Raw genomic sequence first — 26321 nt, forward strand, 5'->3', positions numbered from 1 at the left:
ACCTCTCTGACCTCAACTCCTAATTCTGTCTCCACTGCTCACTCTGCTCCAGCCATTCTAGCCTTCTTGTTGTTCCTTGAAATCTAAAGGCTTCCACCGAAAGCCTTTGCATTTGCTACCCTGCTGCCTAGAAAAACCATCTCTGAGAGGTCAGCATGACTAACTCCCTCACTTCTGTCATGCCTCTATTCAAATACCACCTTATCACGGAGCCCTCATCTGACCATTCTGTAAAATATACTCAAAATTTCTTGTATTATGCTTTATTTTCCTCCATAGTACCCCTCCCCCCATGTGCACATGCACACACTGCTCATTTGTCTTGTCTATCTTCCTATCTTCCCCAACTATAATGTACACTCCATGAAGATAGTTGGGGTTTTTTTTTTAGCTACTATGAAATCCTTATTCCCTAGAACAATACCCAGACTATAGCAGATACTCAGCAAATATTTTTTTTATTAAAAAGATGATGAACAAACTGGCTGTTGATTTCAAGCAAGTCACTTTACCCCTCTACAGATTCTCTTGATTTCTAGTAAAATGATAGGTTTGGACTAAGACTCATCCAGTTTCATCACTCCCTAAACTTATAACTTACTCTTCCTCTGAATCCTCTCAGGGCCTCTTAGCACATTATTAGGAATATTATGTATTCAGTAAATACTTGTTGATGGTCTATGATTTAGAATTATAGGAACCGGCATTTGTTAATGGCTTTTGTGTGCTAGGCAGACTTTATTATACAATGTTTCCTTTTAATCCTCATAATACTCCTACAAGGAATATATTATTATTTCTACATTACAGAGAACCTAAGTGCCTTGTCTATGTTCATATAGCTGGCAGGAGGGAGGAACAAGAATTTAAATCCTGGTCTGTATAGCAACTCATGAGTCCATTCAGATAAACCACCCTTGACATGTGAAGGTTAAAAGTGACATTTTTCTAATGACGTACCATATGGTCACTAACATAACATAATAAATAAATACATACATATATACCAAAAAAGTGACATTTTTAACAAAAAGTGAGATTATCAATACACAATTGATAACTTAATTTGTATGGGAATAATTAACTGACTTCCTGTAAATAAAGTCCCATTATTTTATAGCCCCCACTGATTAGCCTTCCTAGAATTCCCTCGAAAATACTACCACTACCATGACCCCAGGAAGCATTCTAAAGCAAGCATGATGTGGTCAGCATTTACCCCCAGTCTATGTAATTATTCATACAGAGCCTAAACTTTGGTATATAAAAATTTTAATTTATAGAAAAAGAGGTAGGGGATGATTTTCCCCAGTATATCTAGTGAAAAAAAGATAGTTGGTTGCCTGGGACCAGAGGTAAAGGAGTTTAACTAAAACTTTTCAGGGGTAATAAAGTTGATTTAAAAATAAATGTATATAAGAAAAATCTATTTAGAAATTATTTAAATAAAACTTAAGTAAATAAATAAATAGGTGTCGCCTTATGCAAAGTTGAAGGATTTAATGGAAGTATATGGGAAAAAATTACAAAATGATGTTTTAATTTACAGAATTAAATAGCAAACTACTCAGTTTATTAAAACAAGATTTAACTTACTCATTTAATTTACACACCACTTTATAGGAGTCTTGTAAAGGGATAGGAACACTGAATAGTCTGCCAGAGACTGAGAAATCTGTCAGTGACGTTAGGAATTCCCTCTTGAGTCAAAGGCATGGAATATACTGCCAGTTTGCTTATCATTATAAGTGGAAGGTGGATGTGAGGCAGAGGGAAAATGTCATTTTGTTTTGTTTTCCCTTGAAAACTTAATGTCTACTGGACAGGTCTGACAAATGAGTACATATCAAACCCAAAATAGCCCAGCTCCACAATGACCTCTCTCTTCTTTGGTTTCCCCTTCCCACCCACTCTGCCAAAAGTTCCCCAACTGTGCCTGCTCTCTAGAAGATTCTCAACCTCTGAGCTTCTATAGCACCCTTTGCAGACTTTTATCAAGATATTTAGCTCATTGTTCCACTCACTGTTGGAACGTACAGGTTAGTTTAATGAAAGGATTATTTTTCAACAAATGCATTTATAAAGTTATTATTTTCCATAATTCAAATAAGTTACAGTTTTTATTTCATAGGTTATTTGAACTCTTTAGGTTGTAATGTGTTATTACGAACTGTTTTATCCTATCATTGGTCGTCTTACCCTCTCTCAAGTCTTCTCTGTTCTTGAGCTGATTCCATCTGCCAATATATACGCAGGGGTATTTTCCTCCTTTGCAGCTCACTAAGTAGATTAGTGATATTAACAGTAGTAGCAGTGGACTATTAGTAGTAGGATTGGTCATAAGGGCTGTAAATAATAATCATAATGACAACAGCAATAGCAGAAATAGCTGTCATTTACTCTGTTATCTCAAATTCTCCCAAGACAAAGATACACAAACATATGTAGAAACAGAGGCTCAGAGAAGTTCAATGCCCAGGGGCATTCAGTAAGTTAGTGGTAAAGAAAGAATTTTAAACCAAATCTTTCTGACTTTAAATCCTATACTCTTATCTGCCACACTTATCTAGAACAAGAAAGGCTGCTAGAATGATTTCCCAGCTCTACTTCCTGGTGTGTCCCTGCTCATAGACCTTAATGTTCATAAAGTAGTTCATGAGATGATTTTGCAGTACATATTGTCTCTAAGGAAGGATTCATGCTTCAAAGACCAAAAGAAGCCTCTGGATTAGAAAACTGACTTACAAACCAACCAAAAGAGGATAAATATGGAGTCTGCCAAGGTTAACTTGAAATTGCATTCTTTTATCATAAATTCAGAGTGTTATTGAAGAATATAAGCTAATGTCTTCTGGAAAATGTCAAAAATCCCATATACTTCCACAGTTTGTTTGAATGACTTTTATAAACCAGATCATCAGAACTTTCTGAAGGCCATACATTAATTTGACTTAAATATTTCAATTATAATGAAGACATCGATTAAATCTGGCAAAAAAAAGCCTCTGAGACAAGACTTGGGACTAAAGGCACTGTGGGGTGGTGGAAAGTGGTAGAAAGCAGCTTTGTATTAGGAAAAGCCCCAGTTTAGTTATTCCCAAACTGTCTTTGGAGCACATAAATTAACCTTGCTGGGTTCTGTTAGCTCATCTACAGAATGAGGTTATAAGATTGTATGTTCTTCAAAGTCCCTTTCAGTTCTTATCAACTGAAGCTACTTCTTGTTTGCAAATGTTATTTGGTAAATCAAAAGTCTGTGTACCTAGAATTCCAAGTGAATATAAATAAATTGATTACTTTTTTTAAAAAAAGGCTTTGAGAACTAGAGAATATTTGGTTACAGGACAGAATAAATACATATTCTCTCTTGCAGAAGCTCCAAAAAAAATGATATTAGCTACCTCTCCAGTATCGTTCTTCCTAGCTCTTCTTACCTCCTAGACTTATATAGGCCACTTGGTTCAATGGGGCACACTTGCATGCCCACAACAAACAATGCAGCATCAACTAGCATAGTACTTTGCAGAGAAGAGAGATGTAGAAAAATCTTACTTGAATTGAGTTCAAATGAGGGACTACAAGAAGGAAAGGTGTGCAAACCAGATAGCACAAGGTAAGGAAAGCCTTCTGGGTTCTAACAGGCATAGATGAAGGAGCAGAGCTTATGTATATTTGGGAGGGATTTCAGTTGGGAAACAGGACCCAATGTACAAAAGCTGGACCTTATTTATCAGTGAGGAAAACTGCTAACTTTCATGATACATCTGCCTAAATATTCCAAGAATATGAGTTTTTCTCCCTGACATTCAAAGCCAAGTCTACTTTGCCTAAATAACTCTACCTTCCTATGTTCTCCCATAGTCCCCTGGCTTCACTTGGTCATTAAACTTGAGAATGCATGAATTATGAATTTAAGAATCAGACAGATGGCCTTCAAATACTAACTCAGTCCCTTATTTGCCGTGAGACCTTGGGCAAGTTACTTAACCTTGCTGAGTCTTGATTTCCTCACCAGCAAAATAGTTAACACCTATTCTACAGGACTTTTAATTTATCATTCAATGAGATGATAAAATTACACTATAGTAGCTATCATTTATTGTGAACCAACTATGTACCAGGTTCTGTGCTCCCTTCATTGTACCACACTTAGAGACTTGTCTTCCTGTTGGGAGTAGTCCTCAGACTAACAATTTAGAACAAGGTATCCAGAGGGTACAAAGACACCTACTGGTCTAGGCAGGCAGTCAGTTCAGAATAACCAGTAAGCTTATACGTCAGTCACTTTTCCCAAAAGTGGGATTCGAATGGGGACAAGACCAGCATACCTGCTGTGTGGCCTTGGGCAAGTCATGTAACTAGAGCTTGAGTTTCTTCATCTATAAATTGGGGGCTGTTCTTTTTGGAGCTGTGGTAATGATTAGAAATAAATTTATTTAAAGTGACTAATATGGTACCTGACATATATAATAGTGACTATATCTAGTATGTCATTAGTTATATTCCTCTAGCTCTGAGAGATTCAAATGTCAGCTAAATGCAGGATGTCATCTCCACATATCAGCAAAAATACAGGTACAAATACCATATATGATATTTAACAACTTGATGAGGTTTGGGAAAATCATGACAAGTAGCTTTCTTACACTGTCATAGTCCTCTGGAGAAAATATGTAATATAAGGCCTGGATGCTGCAGTTTGTACTGGTCCCCTATAGTAATATCAGTTGCCCCACAAAATTTAATACTTCATTGTAGCCTACCATGCATACCATGCAGATAGCTCCAAAATTTATATTTCTATTGCTGACTTCTCTCTGAATGCCAGACTCATATATCCAACTGCCTACTCTACATCTCCTCTAGGATGTCTAATGGGTATCTCAAATAAAACATGGTCAAAACAGAAGTCTTGAATCTTACCACAAAATCTTGCCTCCCTTAGTCTTCCCCAATTTAGTAAATATCACTATTGCCTACTCTATTATTAAAACCAAAAATCTAGGAATCATTATGAGAAAGTCCAATCATTTCTGTCTCTACAGTATCTCTTGAATCTGTCTACATTTTTCTATCTCTATTACTACCACTCTAGTTCAAGCCACCATCATCTTTCTCAGAAATGCTCCAATAGCTTCCTAACTTGTCTCTCTACCTCCTTCCATCTATTCCCCATGGGTCATCCAGAGGAATATTTTTTTTTAATGTAAGTTAGAAGGAATGTGACATTCTCCTACTGAAAATTATTCAGTGACATCCTCCTGCTCTTAGGATAAAGACCAAAACCTTCTAAGGCACTGTATTATCTAGCTCTTGCCTACCTTCCAAATCTCATTTTATCTCACTCCTCCCACTACTCCCTCTGATCTAACCACACTGCTCTCTTTCGGTTCCCTAAACTTACAAAGATCTTTACACCACAAAGCTAAAACATGCTATTTCCTCTGAGATTTTTTTCCCCACTCTTTACCTAGATGACTTTTTCTTAAATTTTCGGGGTCCCATCTCAATGTTATTTTGCTTCAAGTAGACTTTGCCAATGATCTACTTTTCAGTCTCTGTTATTTTCCCTTTTATCACTTATTGCAATTACTAATTAGATACTTACTCATGTGCTTATTTGTTTAATCTCTATGTTTTCCCTACCCTTCATTATACTAACAAGCTCAATTAGAGCAGAACCATATCTCTTAAAGCAAAAGCTAACTTATTAGCTCTTTTAACTGTTAGAATAAAGTTCACCTCTATTCACCCAGCCCAATGAGTATTTGATGAATGTAAAGAGAATATCAAATATACTAATTGTGGATCCAGGGATGACAATGACAGAATTAGATAAATACTTATTCACTTGTCTTAAAATGTTCTTTTCACCTTTTACTTCATATAGAGACAGGAGGTAAACTAATTAGTATCATGAAGATAATTTTACTGCCAAAAATATGAGGATATAAGGGTGCCTGCATGGATCAGTCAGTTAAGCATTTGACTCTTGATTTCAGGTCAGGTCATGATCTCAAGGTTGTGAGATCAAGCCCTCTGTTGGGCTCTGCTTAAAATTCTCTCTCTCCCTCTTCCTTTGTTCCTCCCTGCCCCTCTAAAAAATGAGGATATAGATACTACCAGGTGTTTGATCTTAGGAGCAAGGGGGGCAAAGTGATTGGATTATGATTTTAAAAGGCTTTCTTTAGGAAAAGTCAAAGGCCAATTATTTCTCATGTAACTTTCATACCAGAGTTTATAGTGAGGCTATGATGCCCTGACCATAAAAACTGAGCAAACAAGTCAGGGTATTGGCCCACTATCTTCTGAACATAACTATCACTGCCTTTTTAATCTTATTTTCACAGAACGTAGTGGAAAGAGTTATCATACAGTCTAGATGGGCTCTAAAGCAAAGGATTCAAAACACAACAAAGATTTAAATTCATTCATTAAACAAATGTATTAAATGACTACTATATGCCAGATACACAAGTGTGGTGTTCTTCCTAACCAGTCAGACAGAATCAAAGCATGAATATGCAGCTCATCACTTGGGCTTCTATATCTAGTGCTTCCCAGTTACTACTCAGGATCCCCACAGGAGCATAGTGTCAAATCACGAAGAGATTTCTAGCTATATAAAGTACACCCAGTACCAATAAATGATTTATAGACTTGAGCTGATGAATTATTTTCCTATTTGACAACCAAAGGAGGCAATTTAACTGCTTTTATAAACCACCAGTGAGGAATCGTAATGACATAAGGAATTGCTGGACAGGAAAAGACCACTTTCCGTAACATGCTTGTTCTCGGGATAATACTCCACCTCAGCTTTGTCTCAGCAGCCTTTGTTCTTGGCTCACACATCATTAAAATGTCTTGCTGGCTGCAAAAGCTCATTTATATAAACAACAATATTTTCTCTGACCATCTTAATTGACAAATTATTCCACATGATTGCATCTTCTTGAATGAAAAAGTTTGGCCTCAAATACCTATGAATGTAGCCTTGTGCTTGAGTTTGTCATAGCCCCTGGTTAACTCCTTAATTTTTTTTTTAAATTCATCCCCTGTAAATGAAGCGCCCTATTAAAAATAGCAATTTATCTTAAACCATTTGTTAGACTGCTTTATTATGGTAAAATGGCTGTGTGGTCATCTTTGCAAAACTTCCAGTTATAATAATGATGAAAATGATGCTAATCATAATAATTAATATCATTTTTAAAATACTTACTAATTCCCAAACACCATTCTAGGTGATTTTCATATATTTTCTTCACTGAACACACTAACATGTCCTTATTTTGCATGGGGAAAAAAACTGAAGTTCAAAAGAATAAATTATTTTTTCTCAAAGTCACACAGCTACTATTATACTTGAGTCATGCTTCTCTGATTCTGAAGCAGGGTCTAAGGAAGCAAATCAAGTTTTCAGTTTTCCACAGGTCTTTTCTATGAATCAAATTCTTTGTTTAGCTAAAATTTCTTAGAAATGCCTTCCTCTATATATTTTTCTCAGCGAAAGATATTATCCACCTCCACATAAGAAAATTTGTTATAGTCAAATCCGATTATAGTACTGCAAATAATATATAGTTCTATAAGAATTTACTAGTGGAAGGGGCTCAGGCTTTGAGAAAACAACCACCACCACCTGAACCTTCACTCCAGTGCTATTATTTAATTACAGTAGGACACTGAGAAAAATTAATTAACTTCTCTGAATTTCAACTTCAACATTGGTAAAGTGGGGCTAAAGTGACAATACCACTCAGGATTTTCACATGCTTAAATGAGATCATATATGGGAAAACTTAGTGTTTCCCTCCTAGTACCATAATTGTATATCTAAATGTCAAGGTAAACCTTTGTATGGGAAAAAATGGAATATGGAGGACATTAGTCTAATTGGTAAGACAAAACCTACACCAAGTACTTGAAGATAATTAATTATATATTAGTGTCAAACAGCGTGGTGAAAACTCTTGCAAAATTGCCAAGGGAATTTAGGAGAAAGAAACTAGTAACTTTAAATGAGATTAATCTGTAAAGGTTTCATGGAAGAAGTACCAAAGTACAAATATGTCTTAGCAAAGGGGAGTGAAAGAGCATGAAGCTGGCAAGCAAGCAGGAAGAAAAGGAACTAGTGGCATTTGGTGAGCCTTGTTGTGTGCAGAAGCCACATAGGTAGTTTTTAGCTGGTTGCTTTAAGAGCAAGGTTTTGGAACAAATGTGGGTTTGAATCCTAATTCTACCACTTACTATCTTTGTGATCATAGACAAGTAACCTATCTCCTCTGAGTCTCCCTTTCTTCCCTTATAAAATAAATATTTCCTAACTTTCAAGGTTATTGTGAACATTGACTGATTGTACAATACAATACCTGACCCAATAAATGGTGGTCCTCTGAGCATCTGTTCCATTCTGTTGGATCTGGCTCATGGCTAATCTCCCACCATATCAAACTCCTCATTTTCATCCTCTAGAAGACTGGCTTGAGAGAATAGTCTTAGCTTGCTCAAACCACTACTTTCAGGTTGGAGGAGAGCAAGGTAGCTGAGACTTTCACAAATGAACATAGCAGACCTAGGAAAACCTGTGTCCATGAATCTTAGAGGTCTATACACCTAGAAGTCACACTGCAATTCCTTCCCAAGAATCCCCTCCCCTACCCCTAACTCAAGTCAGAGGAGTCAGCCAAGGAGTCAATGATCACCTCAGGTGATGGAAGAGAGCCACTGGAGCAGAACTGACCTGGATTGGGCACGTTTGCCATATCCTGCTGCCATGTGCTCTAACTTGCTCACCCTCAGCCCTCCAAGCTGGTCTCCTGTACAGCTACCTACGAAACAAACCCACAGGAATAAATGTTCTTATAGTCCAGAGAAACTTTGCAGAGAAACAAGACCAGCTTTCTGCTAATGGGACAGTGAGTAATATTTTTTTAGTTGTCTCCCTATAAAGCATAGAAACATGCAAACATTTTCCATGACAGACTGGAAATATCTTTGACCTTGTCTGTCACCAACAGGGTGACAACCTATATCATAGGTTGAGGCAGGGGGAGAGAAATGGGGGGGGGGGGGAGGAAAGATAAAACAACAGAGGCAGTAAAGGAAGAGGGGAAAAATCACTCCTTAGACTGATACTCAAGGTCTTCCTTCCCACTAACTCTAAGCAGGCTTTTTTTTCTTTTCTCCTAGTCACCCAAGGTCAGAGTAGAGTTGACCTTGTTTCTAGAGGGAGCAAGCAGCCACCTGCAGGGTATGAATTGTGACACTCTGGGAAAGGCCCCCCACAGGCACTGCAAAGCTGCCAGAAATTCCCACCATTAGTCATGCCTATGAGTTACAGAATTGAAATATCTATTAAACTGCAAATATGTTAGCTATAAAGGGAAACATTTTGGGCCATTATCGGTCAGGAATTCTTTATCTCTTTGAGGAACTAGATTAGACCCAGCAGAAAACAAGGATCTGAGGAGATGGGCTACAGAAAAGACAGGACATTAAGACATTTAAAAGAGTCAGAGAAGGGACAAAGATGTCATTCACAGTGGGCTGGGTATGCTAGGAAAGGCCAGGGTCACCCAAGAAGGGAGAGGGAGTCCTAGAAGGAAAGGCAAAGGCGCTGCTACCAGCCGGTTTTGGTCACGAGATTTTTGCACCTGCGACTGTGCAAAAGAACAGTCAATTATGAAATGCACAGTCAGTCATGTGAAAGTTTCCTTAACGTGGCCAAGAACTATTGACTGCTGAGGGCTTTCCTCATTAAGTCACACGAAAGGTATAAACGAGATACATTCTCAGATGATAATCAGGATACAGACATTCAGATCATGTTAACTGGTTGCTCAGAACATAAAGGAGAGAGAACATATGCTAATGATTTTTTTTTTTCCCCTCACTGCTTCACATTGCATTGCTTTGGGGCAGTTTCAAGGTGGGTACTTTAACCCCAGGGCTTTTCATTTATCTGTAATATTTGAGACCAACTTGCTTCATCATTTAAATTGTTCTCTGTAAGGTGATAAATTTGCCAATACCCCTCCTGTAGTATTACATCCATAAATTGCGCCCTTCACACTCTGCTTGGATCGACCAATCTGTTGGTGATGTGATTAGGATGGCTTCTGAGTGCTGTTCTCAGTTTGTCTATTAACTGCTCTCCAGGACACTTATGTTTTTTGTTTGTTTGTTTGTGTTTGTTTTTGTTTTTTTTCCCCTGCTCACTGCTGGGGATGGAAGTAGTGGAGGAAATTCTGAGCCAGCCACACAGTCATTCACTTGTTTCTAAGTGCTACTGAACCAAACTCTTTAAGGAAAGGCCACAAAAAGACAATTTCCAAACTGAATTCAGCATATAGGCATGTTTTACTTAGTCCACACAATGATGAACAAACCACAGATCTCCACATAAAAATCCAGCCTTCTACAATCTCTTTAAAAAGTAGAGGGACTAATAGTACTGGATCCTTAAGTTCACATGATGACAGCTAGGGCTAAGTCAATACTGCTAGTGTTCTCCAGCTTGCCTCTCCATGTTACTTACACACCCATTCAGGTACCTGACTCACCTGGCTTCTAGAAGCATTTGACTATTGATTAGGGCATCACCCTTTTGCTGGTTTAGACTCAGTCATCAGCAGTAAATGCTTTTCCTTTTATAGAAGGAATAGAATCACAGCTATTTCTTCTTTAAGCCAAAACCCTGGGTTAGCAAATGAACATTTTATATACCAGGTTATTTCAGGGATCCATAGACCTGAGCTCTGAAGTCTCTAATTTTGGAGTCTTTCTGGGGATACATCTCCTCTTTTTCTGGCCCAGAACCCAGGATTAAGGGACTAAGGACAGAGTAACAATGGGATATGATAGAAAAAAAACAGTATATTAGTAATAAGAAGATGGGGGTTCTAGTCAGAGCTATGCCATTCACCAGCTGCCACCCCAGGGCAAATGGTTTAAACTCTGAGCCATAGTTTAGTCTAGTGGGGGTGGATTATATGTGATCATACATGTTTAGGAAATGTCCTAAACTATTATATCTCTTCCTCCTTTCAGAAAACTGTAATACATATTAGAATATGATATACACTAAGATGCCCTGAAATGCCTTGCAAAAAAGAGACCTGTTTAACTTTGACCTGGCAGACACATTGTCACAGAACCTTTCTCCACACCCCCTCCTCTCTTTTCCTTCCTCTCTTCCAGAAATAACTATTAACATTTCTTAGAATTGGAAAAGTTTAAAAAAAAAAACCTGTACCCCTGGGGATAAAAATATATTATATGTTTATAAAAAATAAAAAATTAAAAACAAAAAATTTGGAAAAGTTTAGAAACTGTTTAAAACACTATTTGTTCTAATGAAAAAAATTTTAAAAATTCTCAGGTTCCAAAGGGAACATAATTCTGCCTCCACCTGTCTGATTTCGGAATCACATTAAGAAACCTGAATCCTATGTTTCTTGTTGCAAAGAGTAGGCACCGTTTTATGTGTTGACTCCTCTCTACCAATTGAATCAACATTGTTTAACTAGACTGTTCTCCACTGCTTCACTTCTGTTAGCTTACAATCATTATGATAGGGCACCTGGGTGGCTCAGTGGGTTAAAGCCTCTGCCTTCAGCTCAGGTCATGATCTCAGTGTCCTGTGATCAAGCCCCGCATTGGGCTCTCTGCTCAGTGGGGAGCCTGCTTCCCTCTCTCTCTCTCTGCCTGCCTCTCTGCCTACTTGTGATCTCTCTGTCAAACAAATAAATACAATCTTTTTAAAAAATCATTGTGATAACTGCTACGAACCTTACTGGAATCCATTTTTTCTCAATATGGATTTTCATATTAATAGTGTCTTTTGACACCAAAATGGGAAGCTTGGCAAATTTTATCTTCTGTACATTCTTGCTTTTCTTGGATCCCTACTTTTTCTTGTTTCCTGTTTCCTGGCACCATCCTAAATTTAAATTTAATTCTGTGTCCCATTCCTATTGATCTACTCTAAGATACTCACTGAGATCTATAAGGACTAGGTTCCAAAATGTCAAGTGCATCCTTTTAGTGGTATCTAAATTCCAACAGGAAATTTTGAATAGATAATGTCTAGAAAGGAAATTATAATGGAAAAATGAACATTATGATCAATATTTTGATATATTTTTCAATGTATGTAATATATATCTGGCAATATATGGTTTGTTCTTGGTGGTGGTTAAAAAGTTATATTTAGGGACGCCTGGGTGGCTCAGTTGGTTAAGCAGCTGCCTTCGGCTCAGGTCATGATCCCAGCGTCCTGGGATCGAGTCCCACATCGGGCTCCTTGCTCCGCAGGGAGCTTGCTTCTTCCTCTGACTCTGCCTTCCACTCTGTCTGCCTGTGCTCGCTCTCGCTCGCTCTCTCTCTGACAAATAAATAAATAAAATCTTCAAAAAAAAAAGTTATACTTAAGAGTCAGAAAGACCTAGATTCATATCCATGCTCTGTCAATTACAAAATATGTGACTGAAACACATCACTTCACCTAAGTTTTCTTCCTCAATAAAATGGGGACAGTAATAGTATCTACCCTCATATGGTTTTTCTGAAGTTTAAATGAAAAAAAAAAATGAATGAAAAACACTAAGCATAATGTCTGCCACAAAGTGAGCTCTCAATAGATATTAGATCTCTGGGTCCCCCTATTATGATTATTATGTAGTTGTTGGCTTACAGATCACATCTCCTATTATACTATCATTACTCAGTCAGAATCTCCATTCTGTTTCTTCCCCCAACTCTCCACCATATCTCCACATTCCCCTGTTTCTCCTAAACGCACTTTCACCCCAATGTCTTAGCATTAACAGTAGACTCATAAATAAACAGCCAGGGCCAACAAAAGCCTGATTTCAAGCCTGATGTGAAATTGCTCCCTCTGTGTGTAAATAGCAGCCATTCTCTACACCAGAGGAAGGTTATTCTAATAAACTATGCAGTCTCAAGGACACACGCAACAGTGCACTACAGTTAGTTATAACTTGGCGAAGTGAAATTAAAAGCACTTACTGAAGCCAGGCATTTGAACATCTTCACCAAAAACTGATCCCAACTTCTACTCTGTAATTTTATCAAGCTTTGTGTATCCAAATTGTGTGCTACCATTGCTTAATAGTAACCTAGCAGCATATCCTTGAAATATATCCATAGAATAAACCTCTCTTTCTAGCCACAGCATTTAGACACAAATGGATTAAAAGATTATCCTAACATGTAAAGAATCCCAAATCTGGAACTCTAGAGCTGTTTATAATAATCAGGAGGACTGGTATTATTTGCATAGTCACCAAAGAACAGGTTGGTTTTGTTTTGTTTTGTTTTTTCTAAGCAACCAAGTGCATTTCTAAAAAGCTGAATAAAATCATGCATTTGTGAATGATTTGTCAGGTGAATGGTGAATTATTTTCCAAATACAGTTAATTAGCGCTGGTTTCCTGCTGGTGTTCATTTTGGGAAGCCCCTATTATTTATATCTGCCTTTGACCTTCCCAAGGCAGACATTCTCCTCTAATCCCAAAAGACCCTATTACCTTATCTTTCCTATCCTCTCCCACTCCTCATCTTCTTCCATTATCACCTGTTCTACATTCTCACTATCATATAATCAACACTCCCTTCTCTTCTTACCACTTCAACTAGCCATCTGTACAAAATTCAATGTGAGAAGAAAGGGAAAATAACTCTAAAATAACAAACAGCTACCTAAAATATGCTGTGGGAAATAAAATTGTTAGCTGTTGGTGTCTTTGACAAATGACCTAAACACACTAATGTACATGTCTATTTGTTGTTATACCCTTCCCTATTCATCTGTACCCTCCGAAGAAATAAAAGGAAATGTCCATGACACCACAAAAGCCTGAAATAATTTATATACTAAAAGTGTTCCAGAAAAGTTGCATTTAAATCAAATCCTATTTTAATGCGGCAGGAAAGCTGGCTATTTAAAGAAATCTTACAATTAATTCTTTTATATGGAAAAAATCATTTCATAAAACCAATGATTACCTTCTAGTTCATCAATCTTGAATATCTGGATCTTTTTGTAACTGATCTATTTAAAACAAGTAGTACCTATACACTTAAAAAAAAAACACTTGCTTTACTGAAGAAGTATTTCTCAAACTTATAAATTTTAAAAAACAGAAAAAAAAACTTAAAATTTTGATAAACTTTTATATTTTGCATACTTACAATATATAATTTTAAAGAATCATGCTCTACATAATTTTGTAATTAGCCAATCCTATTATTTTATATTGAATTCCTATTCCATACCTGCATATTGCTAAACCGAAAACAAGTATGAGGGGATTATGTTTTAAATAATCCCAGCCTTATATTTTGAATTATGAGAGGATAAACTGTTTAATCGCTTTGTAATACTGACACAAATCACAATGTGACTTATATAAAAGTACAAATTAGGGGCAACTGGGTGGCCCAAGTCAGTTAAAAATCTGCCTTATGCTCAGGTCACGATCTCAGGATCCTGGGATGGAGCCATATATCAGGCTCCCTGCTTGGAGGGGAGCCTGCTTCTCCCTCTACCCCTCCCCCTGCTCATGTTTTCCCTCCCTTTATCTCTCAAATAAATAAATAAAACCACTAGAAAAGTACAAATTAAAAATAAATCTTCACAAAACAACCTCTTGAACTGGTATACCAAGAGACCATTTTGTTTCTACATCAAACATAACATTTGAAGTATGTTAATAAATACATAAACTTGGTATCTTCTTATCAGAATAATGACCACTGACCCAAGGATAATTCTGAATTATTTTTTCTCCAGCATGCGATACATATTCAGTATATTTTTACTCAAATGGTAAATGAAAAATTACTGTTTCAGTGGCTGAGGCTGCATTATCCCCACATTCCCTTAACAGATTTCCTTTGGTGACCAAGGATTTATAGTTTCATGACAGCTCTTAGGAAGTTAGGTAAAACAATTTGGGGCCTATGAACATGAGTTTGGTGTGTGTGTATGTGAACTAACATGACCACAAGAAAATCAAACCTGTGACTGACTTCTTTAGCATTATTCTCTCAGCTACTATTTCTCCAAACACAATCCTTAGAAGGCATACAACAGAATTACCTGGAAAAAAAGGCAAGTTCCCATTGTTACTGATGTGTTGAATTTGAATCTTGAGGAAAGAGATGGAACCTGTATTTAAAGAACCTTATCTTCATCCTACCCATGTTCTTCCACATGATTCTGATGTGCATTAAAGTTTGAAAATCTCTGGGAAGTAGAGTTGAGGTGAAATTTTAAACGTATAGTCCAACTACATGAAAAGTTTAGGGAAAGTGAATTAACACCTTATAAAATGCCCCAAAATAGCAGCTCTAGCTCTGTTTTTCCAGAATCTAAAAAGAAACAAACAAACAAAAAAATTAAACATACTGTCACCACAACCCATCAGATGGGAGCATAAAAGAGGTTTGGTGTTAACTTTATTCTGGTCCAACTTAAACCCAAGCCAACCACTATAATGTTACAAATTTTAGTAAATAATTCCTAATGGAGGTGTTCTGCAGACAGCTGATAAGGATTGTGTGACTGTGGTCAAACTGATGATACTGGAAGGATTTTTGCATGGTCAGGTCACTTATTAATGATGTATAACTTCCTGATTGACTCTTCTTCTTGAATGAGACAGGAAGTCTAGTTCACATTGAGAAAAAAAAAATCAACCAAAAGCAGATCTTTCCTATATGATTTGGCCCAACAGGGTTAGTTATTGTGAAAGTTCATACTGGAAAAGACGTGCAATACTAATTAAAAGAATAATTTAAACTTCCACAGAAGTTACTCTACAAATTCAGACTAAGTAGAACTGTCATGTAATAGGAGAGAAAATGAACTGAAGTATACATACATACATCAACAAGGAGCCTGACTTGGGTCTCAATCTTACAACCCTGAGATCATGACCTGAGCTGAAACAAGAGTTGGACTCAACCAACTGCACCATCCAGGTGCCCCCTGATAAAATATTTTTTATTCCTTGTGCTAACATTCAGAATTTTGAAAAAGACAAAACAAACTGCTGACTCTTAGTGATCAAAAACTTAATTAAATATGAGTTACACCAATGAACTTACTCAGCAAATGTCATTATTAGTAGACTGATTTTAATACTACCCCAAAAAGGTCAGATGAACATATGTGAAAATAACATAGAAGGAAATCTGTATTTCTAACATTTGTGTGAATATGCTATAATTAATCAACTACTTGATTTCAATATTACATAGTTAAACTGGTAATGCCCAAGAGCATCAGTCTTAAGTTAATCAATATAATCATAATTATGATTGTCTGGATAATGTCAAATTTTACTATGGCTCAGATTTTACCTACAATAAAAATGTGTGTGTGAACACTTACACACACACACACACACACACACACACACACACATACACATACATCTAAAACATAGATAAGAAAAAAAAATTAGGCAAGGTTTTCTCAGGAACAATAGGTAGACTTTTGTCATGAAATTTCTTGGGTCCATCATACCCATCATCAGAGATAACATTTATGGGTATCAGGTTCTGTCATGTCACTGAAAACTACTTTCTAACATTCTCCACCAGATCAGAATATCATGAGTTTCTCTCCTTCATGTGGTATGAGTAGAATTACTAGTTTATATTTCACTTGTACTTCAGATTTAAAATACACATATAGGGGCGCCTGGGTGGCTCAGTGGGTTAAAGCCTCTGCCTTCAGCTCAGGTCATGATCCCAGGGTCCTGGGATAGAGTTCCGCATCAGGCTCTCTGCTCAGCGGGAAGCCTGCTTCCTCCTCTCTATCTCTCTGCCTGCCTCTCTGCCTACTTGTGATCTCTGTCAAATAAATAAATAACTAAAATCTTTAAAAAAATACACATATACATACTATTTGTTGAGATTCTTTTCCATTTAAGAATCACTAGAAGGGGGCGCCCTGGTGGCTCAGTGGGTTAAAGCCTCTGCCTTTGGCTCGGGTCATGATCCCAGGGTCTTGGGATCGAGCCCCACATAGGGCTCTCTGCTGAGCAGAGAGCCTGCTTCCCTTCCTCTCTCTCTGCCTACCTCTCTGCCTACTTGTGATCTCTGTCAAATAAATAAATAGGGTCTTTAAAAAAAAAGAATCACTAGAAGCACACAATAACATCAGTCATTTATGAGCAGTTTTGTATAAATGATATTCTGGATGCAGTCCAAGAGGGTATCATTTCAAAAGCCCAGTAGAATCTAATTCTGAGGCAGGCATTACCTACAAGGAGATTCTACATATCAACATTCTATAGTGGTTCCAGTATATCTTTTCTGAGATGCTTAGTAACAAGATATCTTGAAGAGTTAAAAACACATCATAAAGGCAGAGAAGAGATATGCAGCAATTGGCCTCATGTTCCCTAAATCAATTTTCCATATTCCACATATAGTTTATCAGTACAACTTATTAACAGTGAGCTTTCAAACCATCTGATTTGCAGCCAATCCTAAATTCACTGCAAGTTTGCTGTTTGTTTTGGAAACTCTTTCTTCCCATAACAAATTATTATTTATTTTTAAGTTATATTAGTCACCATACAGTATATCATTAGTTTTTGATGTAGTGTTCCAAGATTCATTGTTTGCATATAACACCCAGTGCTCCACGATATCTATGCCCTCCTCAATCCCCATGACCAGGCTCACTCATATCCCCATGCTCCTCCCTTCTAAAACCTTCCATTTGTTTCCAAATTTCACTTGCCATAATTTGGTAGAACCAATTCTTACCTGTAACCTTCAATTCAGTTGTTCGTCTTACAAGTTTTCCTTCATACTTAAGTTCGCAAGTGTAATTTCCTCCATCTTCTTCTTGAACTTCTTGGATTAGCAGAGCATTTCCCTTCTGTATTATTATACTTCTCCACATTTTGGGCTTACATTCCTGCAGAAAAAATATTTGTGAACAAACAAAAAAAATTAAATTCTCATCAAGTCTTAGTACTGACAAGTTATTACTTTCACTTTCTTATGCTCTTCTCTTTACTTTTCAAAATATATAACTAGAGTTAAGTCAATGACCATAAAAAAATCACAACAGCATCTTAATGTGTCCAATTTAAATATCACAACTATCAGCCCAGTAGCTACCTTAAAAGACTGATCCCAAGTGCAGAAAGTAATTAGAGATATTCTGCAAAAATGGAAAAGCATACAAACTCCCCAAGATGCAAAAAGGATATAGCAAAACCTTAAAATTTGCTAAATATCCTGTATTTTTTTCTATTTGACAGGGATTTTCCTAAAAGTCCTAAGAGAATAGTGTTCATTTAGTAACAAAGCATACTACAAGGGAGTCTGAGGCATTATTAAAAATTCATAAAAAGCTTTACATTGGCAATATTGTCTACAATAATTTTAATAACTACTTCTTATAGTTAAAGACTGATGCTAATATTCCAGAGTCTCCCTTCCCATAATCAAGAGATACATCTAGGTGGGTGGGGGTGAGAACAAGGGTCAAGAAAATTAGGCTTAAGCAGTTCTTTAGAGACATAGCTTGGTAAAATAAGGACACATTTTGTTCTAGTCATAAAAAAGGAGAAATTATCCGCTCATTTTCTGAGTTCAGTGACATATGACCAGAGAATAAGATCTGGGTTTGGAAGACAATTTTTCTACACGCCTGATGGAAACACGAGGGAGCCTTGCTACTAAGATTGGACTTCTCTAGAAAGGAATGTTTAACAATTTTCCAGAGAGTGACAAAGACATAGCAATAACCAAGTATGTAAGAATATTCAGCCAAGTGGCTGTGCCTTTTGGGAATTTTCTCAGACTACTTTTTAGATATGGTTCCAGTTTGTCTACCACTCATCTCAAATGTTCAACCAAACTGTGGCCAAAAGCTATACATCAAACATCAAGAGGAGGTGTAGGGGACAATTGTGAGGGAGTGCTGAATAATCAAGGCAAAAATATTTTATCATCTAAATTTTGAATCTGTCAGTTAAGACAATGAAAAAATGATTGTGAGGTCAATGATGTAAATAATTGTTAAGCGAAATTTTCTCTTTTCCCACTATGGTATATACAACATCTCTTCAACCCCTTCTCTCCCTCACCCCCACTCCTGCCCTCCACAAATACATCCTAAACATTCACATAAAGATAGAATCAGTGTTGACTCTCAAACCCAGCTCTACATACTTGTGTACATGTATGCATGTGTGTGTGTGTGTGTGTGTGTGTGTGTGTGTGTGTGTGTGAAATGATTTAATTGAATGAGTATCCATTTAATAGTTTCTTACTTTAACAGATCTTTTTCTTTTATGATAGCAGGAGTTTTGACAACAAAATACAAGAACTGGCACTTAAGTTCACAGGTACAATATTTAAGAGATATGCTTGCTTTATGTCCAGTATAACTACCCACACATATTGTCAGAGAGTAAATAAAAGTAATACTATCTAGGACATCTAGATATAAGTCTGCTTCACTCCCTAGGGTCTTTCCAAAGAACAGTTAAGGGTCTGTCTGAAATTATATTACATACCATGTCTGGCAAGGTTTATCACCTATATGAGATTTTCTTCTGAGTTAAACCTTGGGATATAAGGTTTCTGAGAAAATGAAGAAGAAAGTCTGAACAACAACAAAAAAATAGTCCAGCTGCCACTATCGTCATACAATAATAATCCACAATTATTTTCGCATTGCTTCAAACTCCAATAGCCTCAGATTTCTAAAGAATCATTCTGAAGGTTATTAAACAAAAATATGGTCCCTCTGGGCATTTTGAGAGAAAAGGAAAATGAAAACTGAGCTGCTTCACTTTCACATAGCAGTGGTGGGGGTGGGAAAATGAGCCCACACACTCATTGTATTCAAAGACAAATGACTTTGTTTTCTAATGTCATTTTTGGGGAAAGTCCATCTGCAATTAGCTCTAACCATTTTCATTTTTCCAGCACACAGCTTTGATTTCTTTTTTCCCAAGGAAGTAAAATCTATAGAGTGTATAAGAGTTAGAAAATAACCCCTGCTGAAGAACAGCCTGGAATCTTTACACATTCTTTGGGCTAGATCGAGATAGTCCCAACTATCTTCCAAGTTGCCATCTAGCCTTATAAAAGATTATTTGTACCTAATAGAGTTTTGTGGATTTTTTTAAACTTTGGCATAGGAAAATGTTATTATCAGGTCATCTCCACCCTTCTAGAGACAATGTAGTATAGATGAAAAGGTAAACTGTAGTCAGAGCAAGACATCTCTAAGTCAAAATCTGGGGTTCACCCAAGTTCTGTTATTTTGGTCAAATTTGCTTAAGTTCTTTACTTAAGTATCAGTTTCTTACTCTATATATGAAGATAACATATACTACTATGTGAGCAGCCAGAGCACAGAGGTTTACAGAGTTTATTCATTACATTCTTGTTGGGAGCACTATATATGGTGGTCTTCAGCACAGAGAATGCTTTCTATCCCTAAACTTTCACAATCTTGGATTATATCTCCTCCAAATCCCCAGCTCTCTTTGGTGAAAATTGGTGCTAATGGACTAATCAGATGAAAACAAATCTTCACTAATTGGTTAGCCATCCCCAGGAACATAATACTTTAATCCACTGAAAATGTATAGCTCTTAAGAGGCCACTCCAACACTAATCCTAGCAGGTGGGTAGAGGAACTCTATTTTATTAGAAGAGGCTTATAGATGACCATCATACATCAAGCGACCCATCCTTTACAAAATTATTTCCTTGGCTATCCTTCAAATATATGGGTACCTATATCAAATCTCCAAAGTCTTCCAGCCTTTTTACTCCACTGTTTACAGCATCCTTCCCTTAAACTGCTGGCTGCTAGGTTTACTACTGTCATTGCTTCTCTCCTGTCCCCAATCTCCCTATGACCTCTCTCCTACTGAACAAGCATCATTGCCATACCTCATTGCTCCATATCCATTTAATTTAATTTTGACAGCCTGTTAGGCAAAGTAATTTGAAACATGTAAATCAAATCTAAAGATGGCTGTTTATCTGAGGTGAGGAAAAACCTTCAAAGCCTTAAATATGAGCAGGTCCCTTATATTTGTACTTTGGGACCATTAAAATAAACTTCATCACCTTGAAGGTTTTGCTGAAGGCCAGTCTTGTGGAGGTACCTATGTTCAATAAACAGCTCCAGTTCATGTCCTGACCGATCCCTCATAGAGCTGTTTGTTATACAACCTCCTTGTTAAATCATAATAATGTCAATCCTTAAAGACAAGCTTCCTTCCCTCTCTGCCAGCCTTCCTGAGTGGCATTTGTCATTTGCCAGTATGTGCTAAGTTGGGAGCCTAGAAGGTTCAATAGGAACATCTGTGGACCAAGTTTCTTAATGTAACATGTTGCTAGCCACATTTGGATGTTGGAATTTCCACCCTGAAACAGTCACCACCATATTCACAGTACATTTCTGAGATATCATCATCATACAAACAGGTATTTTTTAATCAGTTTGATTTGTTGGTCTGGTTATTTCAGGGCTTTTGGAGCACAGGACTCATTTCTCATGGCAAATATACCAGGAAGATTTATTTAAATATTTATTCTGATTCTGAAGTTCAGACACAAAGTAGTTGGACAACCATAAACCAATCATGTAATCTCTGGTCCTCAAGTTACTTTTGTTCAAATACCTACTACTCATGCACTCTGATGCAATTTCTCTCCTTTCCCCTGAAGACTGGACTATTCATAGAGTATCTAGGCATCTACCTAACAATCTGTAGTGAACATGAACTTTCTTCAATTTAAAGATGGAAGACATAGGAGCACAATTGTAAATTAGGTATCAACTTTGCCCTTTTCATCCCTACCCATACTCCAAATTCACAGGATAACAAATTTGACAAAGTTTTTCCCCTCCCTAGCTCTATTTCTCTTTCTCTCTTCATAGTCCTAATGTTAAAGTTGGTACCCCACAGTGGTTAAAGTGTACATTCTAGACTCAAATACTTGAGCTGGAATCCTAAGTTGTATGTTCTTAAACATGCCAATTCATTGATCTAAACCTTAGTTTTTCAACTTTTGAAAAAAGTGGTGATAATATTTACCAATACGGCCAATTATAAGGATTTAAAGAGGTAATGTATATAGGTGTTCAGTAATATAGGGCATCACATGCTAAAAACAATAAATATTAACTACTATACTATTATTATTATCACTATTATTACTCTGCTTTCAGATTACATACACATCCATTATGACATGTTAATGTCTCTCAGGAATTAATGTGATTCACATTTCTATAGGGGTCTGAGACAATCCAAAACACAATCCAACGTTATAACTCATTTTTTAAAAGATTTCATTTATTTATTTATTTGAGAGAGAGAGAGAGAGAGAGAATACATTGAGAGCAGGAGGAGGGAAAGAGGGACAGGAAGAGAAAGGAAGATAATCTCAAGCAGACTCTGTGCGGAGAAGAGAGCCTAGCACAAGATTTGATCCCATGACCCCAAGATCATGACCTAAGCCAAAACCAAGAGTCAGATGCTCAACAAACTGAGCCACCCCAGCACCATCCCCCAAGTTATAATTCTAATGTAGGTGTTGACTTCCAGTTTCTGATTCAACATGCAAAAGTTTTGAAGTTGTCACTACCATCCATACAACAAGAAAAAATGTGAACAAACTGAAAATCAACAACTCTTCTTATATTCATCAGATATTTATGGTGACAGTGAAAACCACTACCCCAAAAACCACAGAGACAGGTGATACAGAGAATCACAACTTACTGCAAGCTGAAGCAAACACAGGAACCAGCAACTAACAGGAGCACTTAAGGATAACTTACTAATTTCTGAAGACTATGAACTAGCTTTATATATAAAAACCCCTGGGGGGGCAATCTTTTGAAGAGCACACTTTTAGAATGTTTACCTCCAGGAGCCCCACCAGGTTTTCAGCATGGAAACTAGAGAAAAATCCCCTTATGCTCCCGGCAAAGGAAGGAAAAAGTAAACATTATGAAATATACCCAAAGAGTCCTATTCTCCTTAACAGCCTGTCCTCAAAGTATATGGGAAAAGGGAAATATCTGATGGCAGTCCCTCTAGTCTTTGAAGTGAGGGAAGAAAAATAGCCAGCACCAACTCCCTCTATCCTTGCTGTCTCATCTAATGGAGGTGGGAGAGAAGCTGAGAAGCACTTGTGATGGTCATAGCCCAGGGACAAGGTTCACTAAAAGACTGAAATCTAATCATAAGATTACAGATTGCTTTCCCTTACCCTATATTTTAACAAGTATAACTCCTGTATAACAATAGGATATTATAGCAAAAATAACTGCACAATTCAGGCCTTATTTAAGAAGTCTCTAGGTAAAACCAAAGATAACAGGAGAGTGGATATCAAGGACACCAGAAGGAATTTTAGCCTCTAATATCTATGACTATAGCAAGCAATAAACACAGCCTAACTCTTAGCCAGATAAATGTAAAAATCTCAAATTAAAGACCTATTACCTCAGTTCCTTTTACTTAGTACATTATGCCTGGCTTTTGACAATAATTTACATGGTATACTAAGAGACAAACAAAACAAAATAAAAACCACCATTTGAAGAGAAAGAACAAGCATTAGGACCAGACTCAGGTATGGTAGAAAATTTGGAATTATCAGTCAGGGAATTTAAAATAAATATTATTAATATGTTAATGGACCTAAAGGCAAGGGTGGAAAATATGTAAAAACAGAAGAGAGATGGAAACTCTTTAAAAAAAGTAAAATGAAATACTATAAATAAAAACACTGTAACAGAAATAAAGAATGCTTTTCTTGGTACGTTAGTAAACTGGGCATGGCCAAGAAAAAAAAAATCAGTGAGTTTGAAGATATGTCAATAAAAACTTCCCAAACTAACAAGCAAAAATAAAAAGAATTTTTAAAAAGAATATCTAAAGACTTTGGAAGAAATATAAGAAGTATAACATAAGTGTAATAAAAATACACAAAAGAAAAGAAGAGGAGAAAAATGTGGAAGAAACATCTGAAGTAATTCTAACCCTGCATCATCCAAGATTACAGCAGACTGGGCATGGACAAAGAGGTCTGGTGTGCATGTAGGCTACTAGTAATATCTGAGTTGAGTTTTAAACAATATATAAAAATTATATCTGAGCTGAGTTTTAAACAATATATAAAAGGTAAGACATACTGGATAGAGAGAACAACATGTGAAGCACTCAGATGAGAAATAACATGAAGTAAACAAAAAAAATTCTGAATACTTTTATTGTTGAGAGTAGCAATGAGTAGGCTGAGACCAAATACTAAAAAGCCTACAGAGGGGAGGAGCCAAGATGGCAAGAGAAGTAGCAGGCTGAGACGACATCAGGTAGCAGAAGATCAGCTAGATAGCTTATCAAACCATTCCGAACACCTACAAATCCAACAGGAGATTGAGGAGAAGAAGAGCAGCAATTCCAGAAACAGAAAATCGACCTGTGGAGAAGTGAATCCAAAGTGATGGGAAGATAGACCCTGGGGGGAGGGGCCGGCTCCCAGCAAGTGGCAGAGCAACAGAGCACAAAATCAGAACTTTTAAAAGTCTGCTCCAGGGGCGCCTGGGTGGCTCAGTAGGTTAAGCCACTGCCTTTGGCTCAGGTCATGATCTCAGGGTCCTGGGATCGAGCCCCACATCGGGCTCTCTGCTCAGCAGGGAGCCTGCTTCCCCCTCCCTCTCTGTCTGCCTCTCTGCCTGCTTGTGATCTCTCTGTCAAATAAATAAAATCTTTGATAAATAAATAAATAAATAAAGTCTGCTCCACTGAGGGACATCGCTCCAGAGGCTAGAAAGGGGTGAAGCCCACCCAGGGACAGCATGGTTTCAGGTCCTGCGGGATCACAGAAGGATTGGGGGTATCTGAGTGTCAGAGCTCACAGGTATTAGAGCAGGGAAGCGGGCTACCGAGATGGAGCTGAGGAGCAAGCTCTCAACTCGGGGTTACTTTATCATGATCCATAGCACAGGTCACTGTTCTATAAGCCAGGACCCCATGGGACCCGGTGAGACTCCTCTGGAAGAGCTCAGGGATCTACAGGGTTTGGAGACTCCAGGTGGGGCTGTGTGCCAGAGACAGAGATGTTTGGTCACAGGCTAAGTGATGTCAGAGCGCAGCCAGAGGCCAGGGAGACAGGAGTGATTGAGCGCTTTTCTCCGAGGGCGCATTGAGGAGTGGGGGCCCCGAGCTCCCGGCTCCTCTAGGCCGGGGATTGGGAGGCTGCCATTTTCATTATCGTCCTCTGGAACTCTATGGAAAGTGTTCAGGGAACAAAAGCTCCCGAAAGTGAACCTGAGCAGATTACTTACCCTGGCCCCTGGTAAGGGTGGTACAATTCTGCCTGGGGCAAAGACACTTGAGAATCATTACAACAGGTCCCTCCCCAAGAAGATCAGCAAGAAATCCAGCCTGAACAAGTTCACTTACCAAGGTGAACAGCGGAATTCCACAGTAGGAGAAAGCAAAGCATGGACTTCAAGGCTCTCTCCCCATGATTCTTTAGACTTGAAAAGTTAATTAATTTTTTAAATTTGTTTCTTCTGCTATTTTTTTAACTTTTACCCGTTCCTCTTTTAACATTTTTTAACTAGTTTATCTTAACAATACCTTTCAAAAATATTTTTTGAACCTTCATTATTATAGTCACATTTTATCCTACATTGTATCTAACTTTATTTTTCATATACACATATGGTTTTTTCTTCAAAAAAAATTTGGGATACAACTTCTTCTAATAGATCAAAATATACCCTAAATCTAGCACAGGGCTTTGTTCTAGTTTCCAACCTGAGCAAATTCTCTTCACTTTTTTTTTCTTTATTTCCCCAACCAACTTATCTTATCAACTCCTTCCTTAGAAATTAAAAAGTTTTTTCATCTTCATAGTCATATTCCATTGCTTTATCATGTTTACCCTTATATATGTTTTACATTCCTTAAAATTTGGGGAGGTAGTTTCTTCTAAGAGACCAAAATACTCCCAAAATTAAGTAGGTGAACCTGTTCTATTCACCAGTCTTTTATATATGTGTATACACACACACACACACACACACATACTTATATATATTATATATATGATATATATCATATATATGCATATATATATATACATTTTATATTGTTTTTTTCACTTTTAAATTTTTCATTATTTTTCTGAACTTCTTTTTACCCCCTTTCTTCCCCCCACGATTTGGGGTCTCCTCTGATTTGGTTAAAGCACATTTTACTGGGGTC

At 37.2% G+C, this 26321-nt stretch overlaps 1 protein-coding gene across 1 annotated transcript in view; it reads right to left on the reverse strand.

The window, feature by feature from the left end:
* The window catches only part of IL1RAPL2 (interleukin 1 receptor accessory protein like 2), a 610158-nt gene that overhangs the window by 510514 nt on the left and 73323 nt on the right, over nucleotides 1–26321 (reverse strand). Inside the window, exon 3 of the mRNA XM_059385200.1 lies at nucleotides 17815–17968. Within this exon, the coding sequence (XP_059241183.1) occupies nucleotides 17815–17968 (154 nt within the window). The remainder of the gene's footprint in view (nucleotides 1–17814; nucleotides 17969–26321) is intronic.

This window comes from Mustela nigripes, chromosome X (assembly GCF_022355385.1).
Source record: "Mustela nigripes isolate SB6536 chromosome X, MUSNIG.SB6536, whole genome shotgun sequence".
NCBI classification, from domain to species: Eukaryota; Metazoa; Chordata; class Mammalia; order Carnivora; family Mustelidae; genus Mustela; species Mustela nigripes.